This window comes from Metopolophium dirhodum, chromosome 1, assembly GCF_019925205.1.
Source record: "Metopolophium dirhodum isolate CAU chromosome 1, ASM1992520v1, whole genome shotgun sequence".
NCBI classification, from domain to species: Eukaryota; Metazoa; Arthropoda; class Insecta; order Hemiptera; family Aphididae; genus Metopolophium; species Metopolophium dirhodum.
Window position 1 is genome coordinate 117,275,969 of NC_083560.1, and position 13,733 is coordinate 117,289,701.

Here is a 13,733-nt window from a genome sequence, read left to right on the forward strand (position 1 = left end):
AACTGGCCGATAAGATAGTCGGTTCAGTAGTCACCAGGCTCCGACACACCGCCGAAGTCGAGATCACCTAACCTCGACGAGGTAACTACTAAGGAAGAAGTCCTGGCCGCCATGCTAAAGGCCACAAGCGACGCTGCCCACCCCCCAGTGGAGGGAATTAAGATCACCGGGCTATGGGCCACTCGGGACAGCCGACAAATGGCCACCACCACTGTTCCCATCGACATCAGCCGGAGTCTCACCTCAATCCGAGTCGGTTGGACGCAGTGCCGGGTGCGGCCGCGCAGACCCGAACCACCGAGGTGCTACAGGTGTCACGGCTTCGGCCACTCGACACGACAGTGCACCGGTCCAAACCTCACGACCGCCTGCAGGAGATGCGGTCTGCCTGGTCACATCCAGGCCACCTGCACCGAGACCGAAGATCACTGCGTGGCATGCGACCGCATAAAATCTGCACGCGTACCACACAAGCCTGGATCAGGGGCCTGTGCGGTTCGAAGGAAAGCCATCTCAGAGATGCACTCCACCAACAACAGAACATGATGCACACGATACAGGTCAACCTTCAACGAAGCGCCACTGCCCAGAGCCTTTTGCAGCAGACCTTGGCCGAAAGGGGAGCACAAGTCCTCCTCGTTTCCGAGCAAAACTGTAGCCCAACACGCGAGGTTAGGTTAGGTTAGGTTAGTTCAGCGGTGGCTGTTGTGGCGAACAGACGTGTTTGTGTGTCGCTCCCGCGAAAAATCGTTTTAACAGTAGAAATATTCAACCGTTTTTTGCAAATCAGGTACGAATTGACGCAGAATTCAATTCTGAAGAGTTTGGTACAGTCTGCGCGAAGATCGGTTGAGTTTTTCACCGAGAAATCGCAATTCTTGTGTCTTACACGTGTATCGAGCTACTGTGTTACGCATTACTTGTCTTTCCGATAAAAAGTGCGCGTTTGGGCCGGTGTCGTTTTTGAGTCGGCCCGATTAAGACCCACTGCACCCTCCTGAAGGGCTCGGTGCTTCGCGCGTCCATCCCGGAGGATAAGCCCCTGCGCCGCCGGGAAGTTTGCAGCCGCAATTTACGTGGCAAGTTCGCGCGCGGTGGCTGAAGAGACGAGGCTGGGGAAGACGAAGTCAGGGACTGTTCGCCCGCATCGGTCCGACGCTTGGTTGGTGAGTAATCGCTCTTTTTCTTAACTCCCTATCCTCTACACGGCCGCCCAAAGCCGCTGTGTGGAAAACGGGAATTACGAAGTAACAGCTGTTTCTCGCGTCGGGGAAAGAGCTGCTACTGAGATAACGCGTCGGGGAAGAACTACTCCCTTGATAAGGCGTGAAGGGGACCAGCCGACGTTGTGTGGCCAAGTGTCAGCGGCCAAGTGACGGCGTTATCGGTCCTTTGGCGGCAAATTTAAATTTGCCTCCAAAAACTGTTTTTCGGGGATAACTCGTCGGGGATTGATTCTAGAGCTTCGGGAGAAAAATTTTGCCCTCCCGAATCCCCCTATCCTACCGGGACGATCCCCGACAAGTTCCCACAGGTTTGACCCCCTACCCCCCCAGGGGAGGAGTAAGGATAGGGACAGTGTGGAGAGTGACAGGTAGTCACACCCGAAGCTAGTGCAGGCACCAATACCTTCGGATTTGGTCCCTGCACTGCTTCACTGCTCGCCGCTGAGTGGAGAAATGGTAGCAGCAAAGGGGCAAGGGTCGCAGGACCTCTCCCTTGCCATGGAACCCTCGGACGAATCCGGGCCAAAGAGAATGACGCTGCTGGAAAAACTAGGGGCTAGTCAGAACCCACGGTCAAAGCAACGGTGGACTCAACAGTGAGTGCCACAAAGCTGTATAAGCAAATGGAGACTGCTGAAACATCAGAGAGTGGACATCTTGATAGGGTGGGAAGGAGGTTACAGATCATGATGGAGGCCGTAAAGATAGCCAAGAACGTCGCAAAGCCAGTACAACAGGCGCTGGCGGAGGCAATCGATGCGTTCAACAAAGCCGAAGCTGCGCGCTCGGAGCATCTTGAAGCCAAGGCATACTGGGAAACCAAATTCACAGAAGAACAAAGGGAGACGGATACGCTGCTGGCACCGACCGCATAAACACACGCTCCCAAACCCAGCCCGGACCCTGCGCTGGCCGAAGTAGTTAGCTAACCCAAGCCTGGGAGATTAAAGAACTCAGGAGGGAAGTGGGGGAAATACGTTCGGTCCAGGAGCACGGCGCGGAAGATCTAGCAGTCCAGGAGGGAAAATGGTCGGAGGTGGTGAGAAGAAAACCATCAACAACCAAAGGCACCCAGAGACCAACAGTGAAGGCTACAGAAGGCGTGAGGTTTCCGAGGAAAAGACCACCAGCTATCCTAGTTCGGGTCAAGGAAGGAGCATACTACAAATTAATGTAGGCGTATGCTCGCGACCGCCAACGCAAAAGAAGCAGATGTACTGCTAATCTACGAACAACACCACGACCGCGGAGAGGATAATGGATGGTTTCCCGATGCAAACAGCAGAGCAGCCATTGCCGTTCTGAGCAGCATCTCGGTTGATGCAATTGGCCAGCCATCGCCTGGCTTCAGATGGCTGGAGATAAAAGGCCATAGGATATACAGCTGCTACATTTCACCAAATGTAACATTCGTGGAGTTCGAAACGTTCTTGGTCGGGCTCGAAGCCAGCGTGAGGACAGCCACCGGACCAGTGGTGGTGTCGGGTGACTTCAACTCCAAGTCCCCGGAGTGGGGCAGCCCCAGGGAGGACCGTAGAGAGCGGGCCTTAGCGGACCTAATCGCAGCCTTAGGGCTCGCCGTCCGGAATGAGGGCAGTCAGCCCACATTTGTTAGGGGCGGATCGGAGTCGCACCTCGACCTGACACTGGCAACACAAGCGGCAATCGGAAACATAACGGACTGGGCTGTAATGAATGAAGAAACGCTGAGCTTGCATATGTAAATTGAGTTCAACATAAACACCACTCGAGGCCAACAGCGCGAGCAGACGAAGAAGGGCTGGGCGTACAACAAGTTTGACCACCGGAAGCTGAAAGACAAGATGCACAGTGGGGCACCGAGCCCTCCTGCCGACGCTCCCAGCATGTGTAAACAAGCCGTCAGATTTTTAACCGAAGCATACGATGCGTGCATGCCCAGGGTCTCCGGAAATTCCAAGAGACGCCCAGCGTTCTGGTGGAATGACGACATTGCAGACTAACGCAAGGTTTGTCTCAAGGCGAGAAGGTCGTACACCCGTAAGCGCAAGAAGGCAGGCGAGGCCGGAAGTGCCAGGGAAAAGGAAGCCTACAAGCAGCAAAGGAAGGCTCTGTCGGTGAAAATAACAGCTGCCAAAGACAGGAACTGGAGCGAATTATGCGGCCAGGTGGATGCTGACCCATGGGACACCGCGTACAGAATAGTGATGAAGAAGCTGGCCCGCAGAAAGCCAATACCAGGGCTCGAAATTCCGGTCCACCTCGACTCGATTGTCGACAAGCTCTTCCCGTGCAGGCCAACAACCGGGAGGACGATAGCGACCGTCAGCGAAGAGGAGCTTCAGCGGGTACTCTTCACAGAGACTGAAATAAAAGCAGCAGCACGGGGCCTACCGAATGGAAAGGCACCTGGACCGGACGGCGTACCTAACGAAGTACTCAAGGTGGCAGTGGGGACACATCCGTGGTACTTCAAGGAGGTCTTCAACGGATGCCTAAGAAGTGCCTACTTCCCTCCGGAGTGGAAAACGGTAAGACTTGTGCTGCTACATAAGCCAGGTAAACCACTTGATAACCCGTCTGCATACAGACCGCTATGCATGTTAGATACGATTGGCAAGCTATTCGAGAAGCTGTTAACGCAGCGACTACGAGAACATCTACGGAGAACAGGAGAACAGGGAACCAACCAGAAAACCAGTACGGCTTTAAGGAGGGCAAATCAACATTGGATGCCATGGCAAAACTGCAAACAGCAATAAGGAACGCAAACGGCCGCACCAGTGCGTACAATCGATACGTGGGCATGCTGACACTGGATGTCCAAAATGCGTTCAACAGTGCGTCTTGGACAGCCATAATCAAGGCCCTGGAAAGAAAAAACACCCCTAGGTACCTGCAGAACGTCCTCGGACAGTACTTATCGGACAGACGCATCATAGATGAAAGGTTGGATGGCGCGCCAAGTGTCATCGAGATGAGCTGCGGAGTTCCACAGGGCTCGGTGCTGGGACCAGACCTGTGGAATCTAATGTACGACGGACTGCTGAGCATCGAATTACCAAGCGACACGGAGCTTATTGCTTTCGCGGACGACGTGGCCATCGTATGCACCACCCAGGTGCCCAACATACTCGAGGAGAGACTCGGCAAGGCACTCCAGGACGTGGTGACATAGATGACCAACAATGACTTAGAACTCGCCCTGCACAAGACGGAAGCTATTGTCTTCACGAATAGAAACGTACGAAACACCATGACGGTGGAATTCCCACCGCATAGTTTCGCGTCAAGCCGCAGCGTCAGGTACCTCGGAGTCCAGTTCGACCCTTAGCAGCGGTACTTTGATCACGCCTAATTAGCAGCGAAAAGAGCGATGGAAGCGGGCAGATGTCTCGCTCAGATCCTACCCAACCTCAGGGGTGCCAAGCAGAGGACCAGACGCGTGCTGTCAACGGTGGAGACATCAAGGCCACTTTACGGAGCACCAATATGGGCCGATAAAATGTCAGCCGAAGCAATGGCCATCATTGAGTCGGCATATAGGAGGACGACGCTGAGGGTCGCCTGCTGCTACAGCACGACATCGTATGACGCGGCCACAGTGGTTTCCTGCATGCCCCCCTTAAAGCTGCTTGCGGATGAAAAAAAGAACATCTTTCTGGGAACCGACAAACAGGTTGCCAGGAGAAATCTGCAGACCGAATGGCAGCAACAATGGAGTACTTCGGGAAAAGGCAGATGGACCCATCGCATCATCGGTGACGTACTCCCCTATTACCATAGAAAACACGGTGAGGTGTCATACCACCTAGCCCAGGTGCTGACTGGACACGGGTGCTTCGGTGTTTATCTGCACAAATACTGGAACCACGCGACAGATGCGTGTGCGCAATGTGGCACGACGCCGGACACTCCAGAACACGCCGTGTTCCAGTGCGATGCCTGGAACAGATGGCGAACGGAAGCCTGCGTCTACCTGGAGGTGGACAGCATCACGCCAGAGAATACAACAACCATCATGCTGAGCTCGAAGAAATCATGGGAAAGAGTCACCTCCCTCTTCACCAGAATCATGATGTGCCGCGAAAGAGAGGAAAGAAGGGTGCAGCGAGGCGGTTAAGACAACTAAAATTAGTTTAAAACAATTTATTATAGGCCAACCGGCCAAAAATAGGAGGGGTAGAGCCCTCCACTTTCACTGTATTGAGTCGATTGTAACATCGTAAGCAGGGGGATTGTCCCTGCTTACGTTGAAATTGTTTTTGCATTGTTTACCAATAAATGATGGAGGCCAGGAGGAAGTATTACTAACGTAGTTCCCTCCTGGTTCTCGGTTGAAAAGAAAAAAAAAAAAAAAAAGGTTAGGTTACGTTAGGTTAGGTTCACTAGCGTCTCCAGGGCTAGCGGCAAACATAAATAACAAGAAAGCCTTGGATGCTACCACGCTGAGTGACCACAATTACATAACATTCACACTTCAATTACCCACCGCAGGCCCTCAAACAAGAATAAGTAAGCTTAAACTTGACTACCGGAAACTAGAAGAATCCCTAGAAGATGGCGCCCTCACCAGTACCACTACGCTGGATGCTGAAAGCTGCGCTACTACTTTCGCCGCAATGATCAAAGAAGTCTGTGGAAAGGAGACATCTCCAATGCCGAGCAAGAGGAAGTCAGTTTATTGGTGGACGCCCGCACTAAACACCTTGAGAAAGACAGAAAATCTCACCCGCAGAGTTCACCAGAGGAAAAAAAGAAGAGTCGGGCCAGAAGACTGCGTCGAGGAACTCAACGCGATGAAAGCTGCCAGGCTAGAACTCACCAAGGCTATCAAAAACGCTAAGGAGCGATGTTGGAAAAACTTATGCGACGAGGTCGAACGCGACCCCTGGGGCAAGCCTTATAAATTGGTCATGGGCAAGCTGACCAGAAGCCGCCCGGCAATAGAACTGCAGCAACCAGGAGTCCTCAAAACAGTAGTAAACAGGCTGTTCCCCGTGCACCCACACCGAGCCCCCCGTACCTGGCCAAGGGAAAATGCACCTAACATAACTTTGGAAGAGCTGTCAAGAGCTGCCAAAGCAATGAAGAACAATATCTCCCCAGGCATCGACGGAATCACGAACGAGGCACTGAAGCCGATAGTGCGCCGCCAACCGGAGATCCTGCTACAATTGTACAACAAATGCCTAGGAGAGAGACACGTCGTGTGTGGAAGAGATCCCGGCTTGTACTTATCAAGAAGGGCGACAAACCTGCAGGAGTGCCCTCCTCGTACAGACCTCTGTGTCTCCTCGACTGCACTGGAAAACTCTTCAAGAAGATCATTGACAACCGCCTGAGAGACATCCTGGAATCTAGCACCCAGGACGGTCTCTCAGACAACCAGTACGGCTTCCGCAGAGGCCGAAGTACATTGGACGCAATAAACCAGGTGTGCAAGTTCGTGAACGAGTCCGGCCCCAACCACAAAGTGGGAATGCTAACGCTGGACATTCAAAATGCATTCAATTCTGCTCCTTGGGAGAAGATCCTGGAAGTCATGTCCTCCAAAGAGCTTCCGGCCTACCTCTGTGGAATAATCGACCATTATTTCACGGACAGGACCCTCCATTTCCTAGAACCGAGCGGAACAGAATCCACCATAAACCTCTCGAGTGGCGTTCCACAGGGATCAGTCCTCGGGCCAACCCTGTGGAACATTTTATACGACGAGCTTCTCAACCTAAGACTCCCTCCAGGCGCAATGTTTCTGGCTTTCGCAGATGACTTAGCCATCATAGCCCGGGCCAAGGAAACCTTGGACCTGAAGAGAATGCTCAAAACAGGAGCGGAGACAACGAAGACCTGGCTGCAAACGGCGAGACTCGACCTGGCTCTCCAGAAATCCGAGGCTATGGTAATAACAAACAGACGTCACCACAATCAATTGACGATCGAAATCAGCGGGACACGGATCAGCACAGGCCAGAACCTTAAGTATCTGGGCTTACAACTGGACCAAAAACTCCGTTTCACACCACACGCGATATCGGCATGCAAAAAAGCAAACAATGCCGCCCAGAACCTGGCTAGGATCTTACCCAACGTGAGCGCAGCCACACAGGCCAAAAGAAGGCTAATGTCTAGCGTAGTGCACTCGATGCTCCTGTACAGTGCTCCAATATGGGCCAGTTCAATGACCAAGAAAGGACTGTCAGAGCTCGCCAAGGTTCAGAGACGTATTGCACTTAGAGTCGCAACAGCTTATCGCACCACGTCCACCGACGCAGTCATGGTTATCGCGGGAATCCTCCCCATAGACCTTCAGGCACTAAAACAGAAGGCCATATACGATCAACGGCTGAGTCCAAAGATCTGCAACGCCAGAAAGGAAGCGGAAAACGTCTTAACTACGGCATGGCAGACCCGATGGGACAACGAACAAGCCAGGGGAAGACGGACGCACAGTTTGATAACAGACATCTCGCGCTGGAGAAACAGAAAACAGGTTAGGTTAGGTTAGGTTAGGTTAGGTTAGGTTAGGTTAGGTTTCGAGAAAGAGTCCTTCAACGCTGAACGGAGGACCTTAAGCGCTGAAATCCTGTCATCGAATGAAGAAAACTGGGCAAGCATCTGCGACCTCGTGGACAGCGACCCATGGGGCCTGCCATACAAAATCGTTATGAGGAAATTAATTGGTAAGCGCGCTATCCCCGGTCTAAACCTTCTAGGCAGGTTGGAAAATATCGTCGACACTTTGTTCCCGGATCGACCAGCCATAACAGCGAACCCACTTCCGGTCACCCAGGAGGACCTGGACCAGGCGAGTTTCTCCCCCAGCGACGTACTAGCCGCGGCGTCAAAGCTTCCGAATGGGAAGGCTCCAGGCCCCGATGGCATCCCGAACGAGGTCCTGAAGGTGGCGGTGTCGATGCACCCAGGACATTTCGCTACAGTGTTTAATGCGTGTGTTAGCTGCTCGTTCTACCCTCCGCAGTGGAAAACGGCCAACTTGGTCCTCATACGAAAACCGGGGAAACCACTAGACAACCCGTCAGCTTACAGGTCTCTCTGCATGCTCGATAGCACTGGCAAGCTGTTCGAGAAACTTCTCACTGGCAGGCTGCGCGACCACCTGAGAACCAACGGCAGGGTCACTGGGAACCAGTATGGGTTCAGGAAAGGGAAGTCAACCCTAGACGCCATGACCAGGATAAATAATATAGTGAAAGAGGCTAACGGAAGGGGCCAAGCAAGAAATAAGTTTGTGGGAATGGTCACACTAGACGTAAAAAATGCCTTCAACAGCGCACCCTGGGACAAGATCCTTGACGCCCTGGTGAGGTATGAGACCCCCCCGTATCTCACAAACATACTGGGCGAATACCTCCACAACAGGTCAGTAACGGCCAAGAGGCCGGACGGTACAGCAGTGCAGAGGGTTATGAGCTGCGGAGTCCCACAAGGATCGGTCCTTGGCCCGGACTTGTGGAACATACTTTATGACGAACTACTAGAAATAAGCCTTCCTCCTGACATTGAGATAATCGCTTTTGCTGACGATGTTGCGCTTGTAGCCACAGCCGAGGTCCCTTTCCTGCTAGAGGAGAGACTGGAGGTAGCGCTCAGAACGGTCGTATCATGGATGGAGAGGAACGGCCTGGAGCTCGCCCTGGAAAAAACTGAGGCAGTACTCTTCACCAAAAGGAACGTACACAATTCTATGAAGATTACATACGACGAGTACGAATTCCCGTCCCTCAAAAGCATAAAATACCTGGGTGTACAGCTGGACACGAGGCAAAGATTTGCGGATCACGCGCAACTGGCAGCGAAGCGAGCGAGCGACGCTTGTAGGCAGTTGTCGCAGATTTTGCCGAACCTGCGAGGCCCGAGACACCGAACGAGCAGACTACTGGCGACGGTGGTCACATCCCGCCTTCTGTACGGGGCACCAATTTGGCACCCCACAATCACTGTCCAGGCTCGCAAGGTGATGGAAGCGGTACATAGAAGGGTAATGCTAAGAGTTGCGTGCTGCTACCGAACTGTCTCCCATGAGGCAGCAGAGGTGGAATCCAACATGCCCCCCCTGAAACTGATGGCCGAGGAGAGAACCAAGGTTTACAATGGCATAGACAAATTTTTGGCGAAAGCTCAACTGGCCAGCGCCTGGCAAGCCAGCTGGACAACGGCCGAAAATGGTAGGTGGACATTCCGCCTGATAAGCAACCTTGGACCCTGGATAGAGAGGAAACACGGCGAGGTGTGCTTTCATCTGAGCCAGGTGCTAACAGGGCACGGTTGTTTCAACCACTACCTCAAGCGGTTTGGAAAGTCCCCGACAGACGAGTGCTCGCAGTGCGGCACGTCCCATGACACGGCGGAACACGCTGTATTCAACTGTGACGCGTGGTTCAACTGGCGCACGGAAGCCTGCACTTACCTCGGTGTAAACCAATTAACCCCGGATAACATGGTCGGTGTCATGCTTGAGTCCCACGACTCGTGGCGCAGGGTCGCATCCCTACTAAAGAGGATAATGACTACCAGAGAGAAGGAAGAAAGAAGACGGCAACATGCAGCACGAGAGCCAGCAAGATAGCTAGATGACAGCACGTCGGAGGCGCCACCGACCACACTCTTGCTGTCTTACAACACCCGGGCGGGACGGCGATCACGGCATTGAAGAAACCGAACAGGAACCTGCACTTACTACTATTATTATTATTATTTGTAACCTGTACTTTATTCATGTAATTATTTATGTAATTGTTGTTATTATTTTTTTTTTAAATTAAGAGGTATGCCGGTCCAGAGGGAAGTAATGGCGCAAGCTAGTTCCCCACTGGCCCGTGATTCGTGAGGGCCAATGTTGGAGAGTTTACTCCCAGTATGCCCTTACTAAAAAAAAAAAAAAAAAAAGGTTAGGTTAGGTAAGCAGTTCCCGCGGCGTCGTCGGTTCAAAACTGGAAAAAAAAAAAAGGTTAGGTTAGGTTTGGGTTCCCAATTGCTCTCGGGTTCCAAATTGCTCTAAGCAAGCACCTGCGCTACCTAGGAGTCATCCTGGACACGCGCCTTTCATTTGGGAAACATGTGGAGACGGTGGCCAAGAAGTCGACTTCCTCAGCGACAGCCCTGGCTAGACTCATACCAAACATCAGTGGACCATGCCAGTGGAAAAGGAGGCTGCTAATGTCGGTAGTTGAGAGCCAGCTATTATACGCCGCCCCGGTGTGGACCTTTTCTGTGAACGGCATGGCCAAGTTCAGGGCCAACTTTAGGCGGCCACAGAGGAAAGCCGCCTTGAGGGTCATCAGAAGTTACAGAACGGTTTCTGACGAGGCCGCCTTCCTCCTGGCCGGAATGCCTCCGTCGGACCTCATCGCGGCCAAAAGAGGCAGGATCAAGGCGAGACAATCAGAGGATCCGATCCCAGGCGATCCTCTCTTAACCAGAGCCAAGTTAAAAAAATTGGAGAGAAAGACTACCATCTCGGAGTGGCAGAGAAGATGGACATCATCGGACAAAGCCCACTGGACTCGACGGCTCATCCCTGACATCCGAAGATGGACCAACAAGACAACCCCTGCGATCCCGTGGACATACCACATGACGCAGGCACTCACTGGTCACGGATGCTTCCAGTTCTACCTGCACCGATTCGGCGTTGCATGCTCGGACACAGCCGACCACACCATCTTTCACTGCCAGGTTAGGTTAGGTTAGGTTAGGTTAGGTTAGGTTAGGTTGGTGGCGTCGGAGAATGGAGCTGAAAGCTGCAATCAACGACCCATTCACTCCCGAAACTGTTGTGGGGAAGATGATGGAGTCACGGAGTAACTGGACGGCGGTAGAGCGGTTCGCGAAGGAGGTGCTGACGAAGAGGGAAGCTGAGGAGAGAGAACGGCAGCGACAAGATCAAACCATATAATTAAGTCTGCTTTGCTATGAGCCGAAGGTCGTTCTTAGATGGTGTAGGGCCATCCACTTCTATGTATATAACAGAATGTAAAAACATTATACATTAATATTGTAATATGTATTTTTCAATAAACGATGTGGGGGAGCTGACGAAATGCCTTAGGGTGTCTCCGGCCCCCCACGATACCGTAAAAAAAAAAAAAAAGGTTAGGTTAGGTTAGGTTCTCCCCCGACGGGACCCACCTTGACGCGGTGGGGGAGCTTGCGGACCTTAAATGGTTTTACCAAGCGGTCCCATACCCGGCTGTGACCTTTACCGGTCGGAGTCGGAGCACAGAGAGCCTGTCCTTACCTTCACTGGTAGGGATCGGCAGGTTCGGAGCCAGCCTGCACAAACCTGCAAAGGCTTTGAACCGGCCCTGACCTTAACCAGTTGGGGCCGGCAAGGTCGGAGGTAGCCTGCTCCCGGACGAGCAAAAGCCCTACGGGAAGGAAATCCCTGACAGAAAAACCAGGCTAGAACTGTCCTCAACAGTCTCTCCGGAACGCGATCAACTCCCGAGAAGCAGCACGATCAGGAATCAGCAGACCGGACAGGACGCAACGGGGGCCCGATAAACCCCCGCTAAGGCAACTACCATCTGTGGGAGGCGGCGAACCCTCAGATTAACAGCTGTTCGAAAGATGAAATCACAACAAAAAGTAAATACTATCCCAGGTGGTGATCCGGCTGTGCCGGGGAATCCACTCTCCGAGGAGACAGGCCCCATGGATTCTGGGGGGGGCAATTCATCAATCGTTCCCACAACGGTAAACACGGGCAATACTAAAAGGAATACGGTAACTGGAAAAATTGGAGACAACACGATAACGCGTGCACAAGCAGAGGCAAATTACACAAAATTCTTGGGAGTAACGCAGGCATACCTGGAAGCGCTGGAAGCAGCAGTACAAGCTGCCCCCAACACCAAAACCGATATTAAAACTTGCACCAGGGCCCTAGGCCTAAGCTTCAGAGAATTTCATAATAGTGCTAGGATGACCGGTATGACTCGAAATCCTGATGCCACTGAGCAACGTGTTCGGAATCTGCAATAACAACAGCAAATTCAACACGCTCAAACCATGAAGTTAATTAGCTCAATACGTGAAGAACAACTGCAGCACCAACAGAGTATACTGCTGAAAATAGAATCGCTGACTCAAAAGCAGCAAGTTCTAGGCCATGGTGACGATATACAGGGCACACAAGATAGGTTAAACAGCCAGGACGAACGACTTGCATGTCAAGACCTCAAACTTGACAAAATAATCTCCGACCTGGACCTAATGCTTCGACCACCGGCTGACATGCCACAACAACGGCCCGCAGAACGGCAAATCAGGCAACCGAAAGACCAGCAGCGTAAGCGGCAGCAAAGTCAGCAGCTTCAACCGAGAAGCGACAGGAACAGGAACAAGCGCAGGAGCAGGGGCATCATCAGGAGCAACCACAAGCACAGCAGAAGCCCTCGTGGAGCCAGGTGGTTGGAAGAACCCGCAAGGCGAACAAGGTGAATCACCGCTCCCCCCCTCCAAGGGCGCAGCCATCGGCGGCAGAGAAAATCGACTTGCTACGGCGCAGGGCCCCAAAAACGGCCGCGGTCACGATTGACCGTCCGGCCGATGGAGGTTCACTTGCAACTCTGATGAAGAAGGTAGCCGGAGCAATTAACCTCCAATCACTCGGAATCAATGTACTTACGACGAGGAAAACGAGGACCGGTGGCATCCTGCTCGAAGTGGAAGGGGCTGACAAAGCTGAGCTCCTAGCTGAGAAGATCCGGGCAGTGTCCGGTGATTCGGCCAGGGTGAGGCTCCCGGTACCCCGGACCTCTGTCCTGTTACTGGGCATCCCGGAGTGGGCTGAGGTTGGAGAGGTCGTTGACGTACTCGCGCGCATGGGAATTCCCGACGTTGTAGTCGACGACGTTAAAATCTGGAGGAATGCTGGCGGCCGAAATGAATTCGTGGCTAGTCTGAGCCTACCTCTTAAGGACGCCATCACGCTGGCGGAGAGCAAGGCAGTCATCGTTGGGTGGACGAAGTGCAGGGTCAAGCTACTGGACAAAAGCCAACCCACCTGCTATAGATGCCAGCAGAAAGGCCATCTTGCTGCTGAGTGCCGGAACGAGGCGAAGGCGCGACGCTGCCACAGTTGTCAAGGTGAAGATCACCTTGCTAGTGACTGCACGCAGAAACAACAGAAGCAGCCAGACAAGGTGGGAGCCTCAGCCCCCAGCGCTGAACCGCAGGAAGGCGAAGCCGTCGGTGAAACTGCCAAGTGCGACACGGTTAACGTGTCAGGAGAGATGCAGGATCATACGCAATGATCCGCATTCTACAGATTAATGTAGGGGTGTGCAGAGTGGCGCAGGACCTGGCCTTGGCCACCGCATCCAATATGGACATCGACGTGATTGTCATGAGCGAACCGTATCGCTGTGGGCTCGAGGCGGACGGATGGTTCAGCGACACCGGACGAAAGGCAGCCATTGTCATATCCAACCCTAGGCCGCAAAGACAAGCCATCGGCCCAAAAGTCAGTGCGGGGTTCAGATGGGTAAAAGTGGAGGGCAT

General features: G+C 53.0%; 2 protein-coding genes across 2 annotated transcripts; both read left to right on the top strand.

Annotated features, from left to right (window-relative positions):
* Positions 1 to 111: 111 nt before the first annotated feature.
* On the top strand, positions 112 to 546 carry LOC132953349 (uncharacterized). The gene has a single exon (XM_061025839.1). The coding sequence runs from the start codon at positions 112 to 114 to the stop codon at positions 544 to 546; it is 435 nt and encodes a 144-aa protein (XP_060881822.1).
* An 11,693-nt stretch (positions 547 to 12,239) lies between these two features.
* LOC132953400 (uncharacterized) lies at positions 12,240 to 13,486 on the top strand. Its single transcript, XM_061025856.1, has 2 exons — positions 12,240 to 12,534; positions 12,576 to 13,486. Exons 1-2 carry the CDS (start codon positions 12,240 to 12,242, stop codon positions 13,484 to 13,486), a joined length of 1,206 nt encoding a protein of 401 aa, XP_060881839.1.
* The last annotated feature ends 247 nt before the right edge of the window (positions 13,487 to 13,733 follow it).

What these genes read in the sequence shown, in the direction of transcription:
- LOC132953349 (XM_061025839.1), top strand. Translation starts at nt 112, where the DNA reads ATGCTAAAGGCCACAAGCGACGCTGCCCACCCCCCAGTGGAGGGAATT.
- LOC132953400 (XM_061025856.1), top strand. Translation starts at nt 12,240, where the DNA reads ATGAAGTTAATTAGCTCAATACGTGAAGAACAACTGCAGCACCAACAG. An exon ending in GCAGCGTAAGCGGCAGCAAA is followed by an intron (nt 12,535 to 12,575) that starts GTCAGCAGCTTC and finishes AACAGGAACAAG; the next exon opens with CGCAGGAGCAGGGGCATCAT.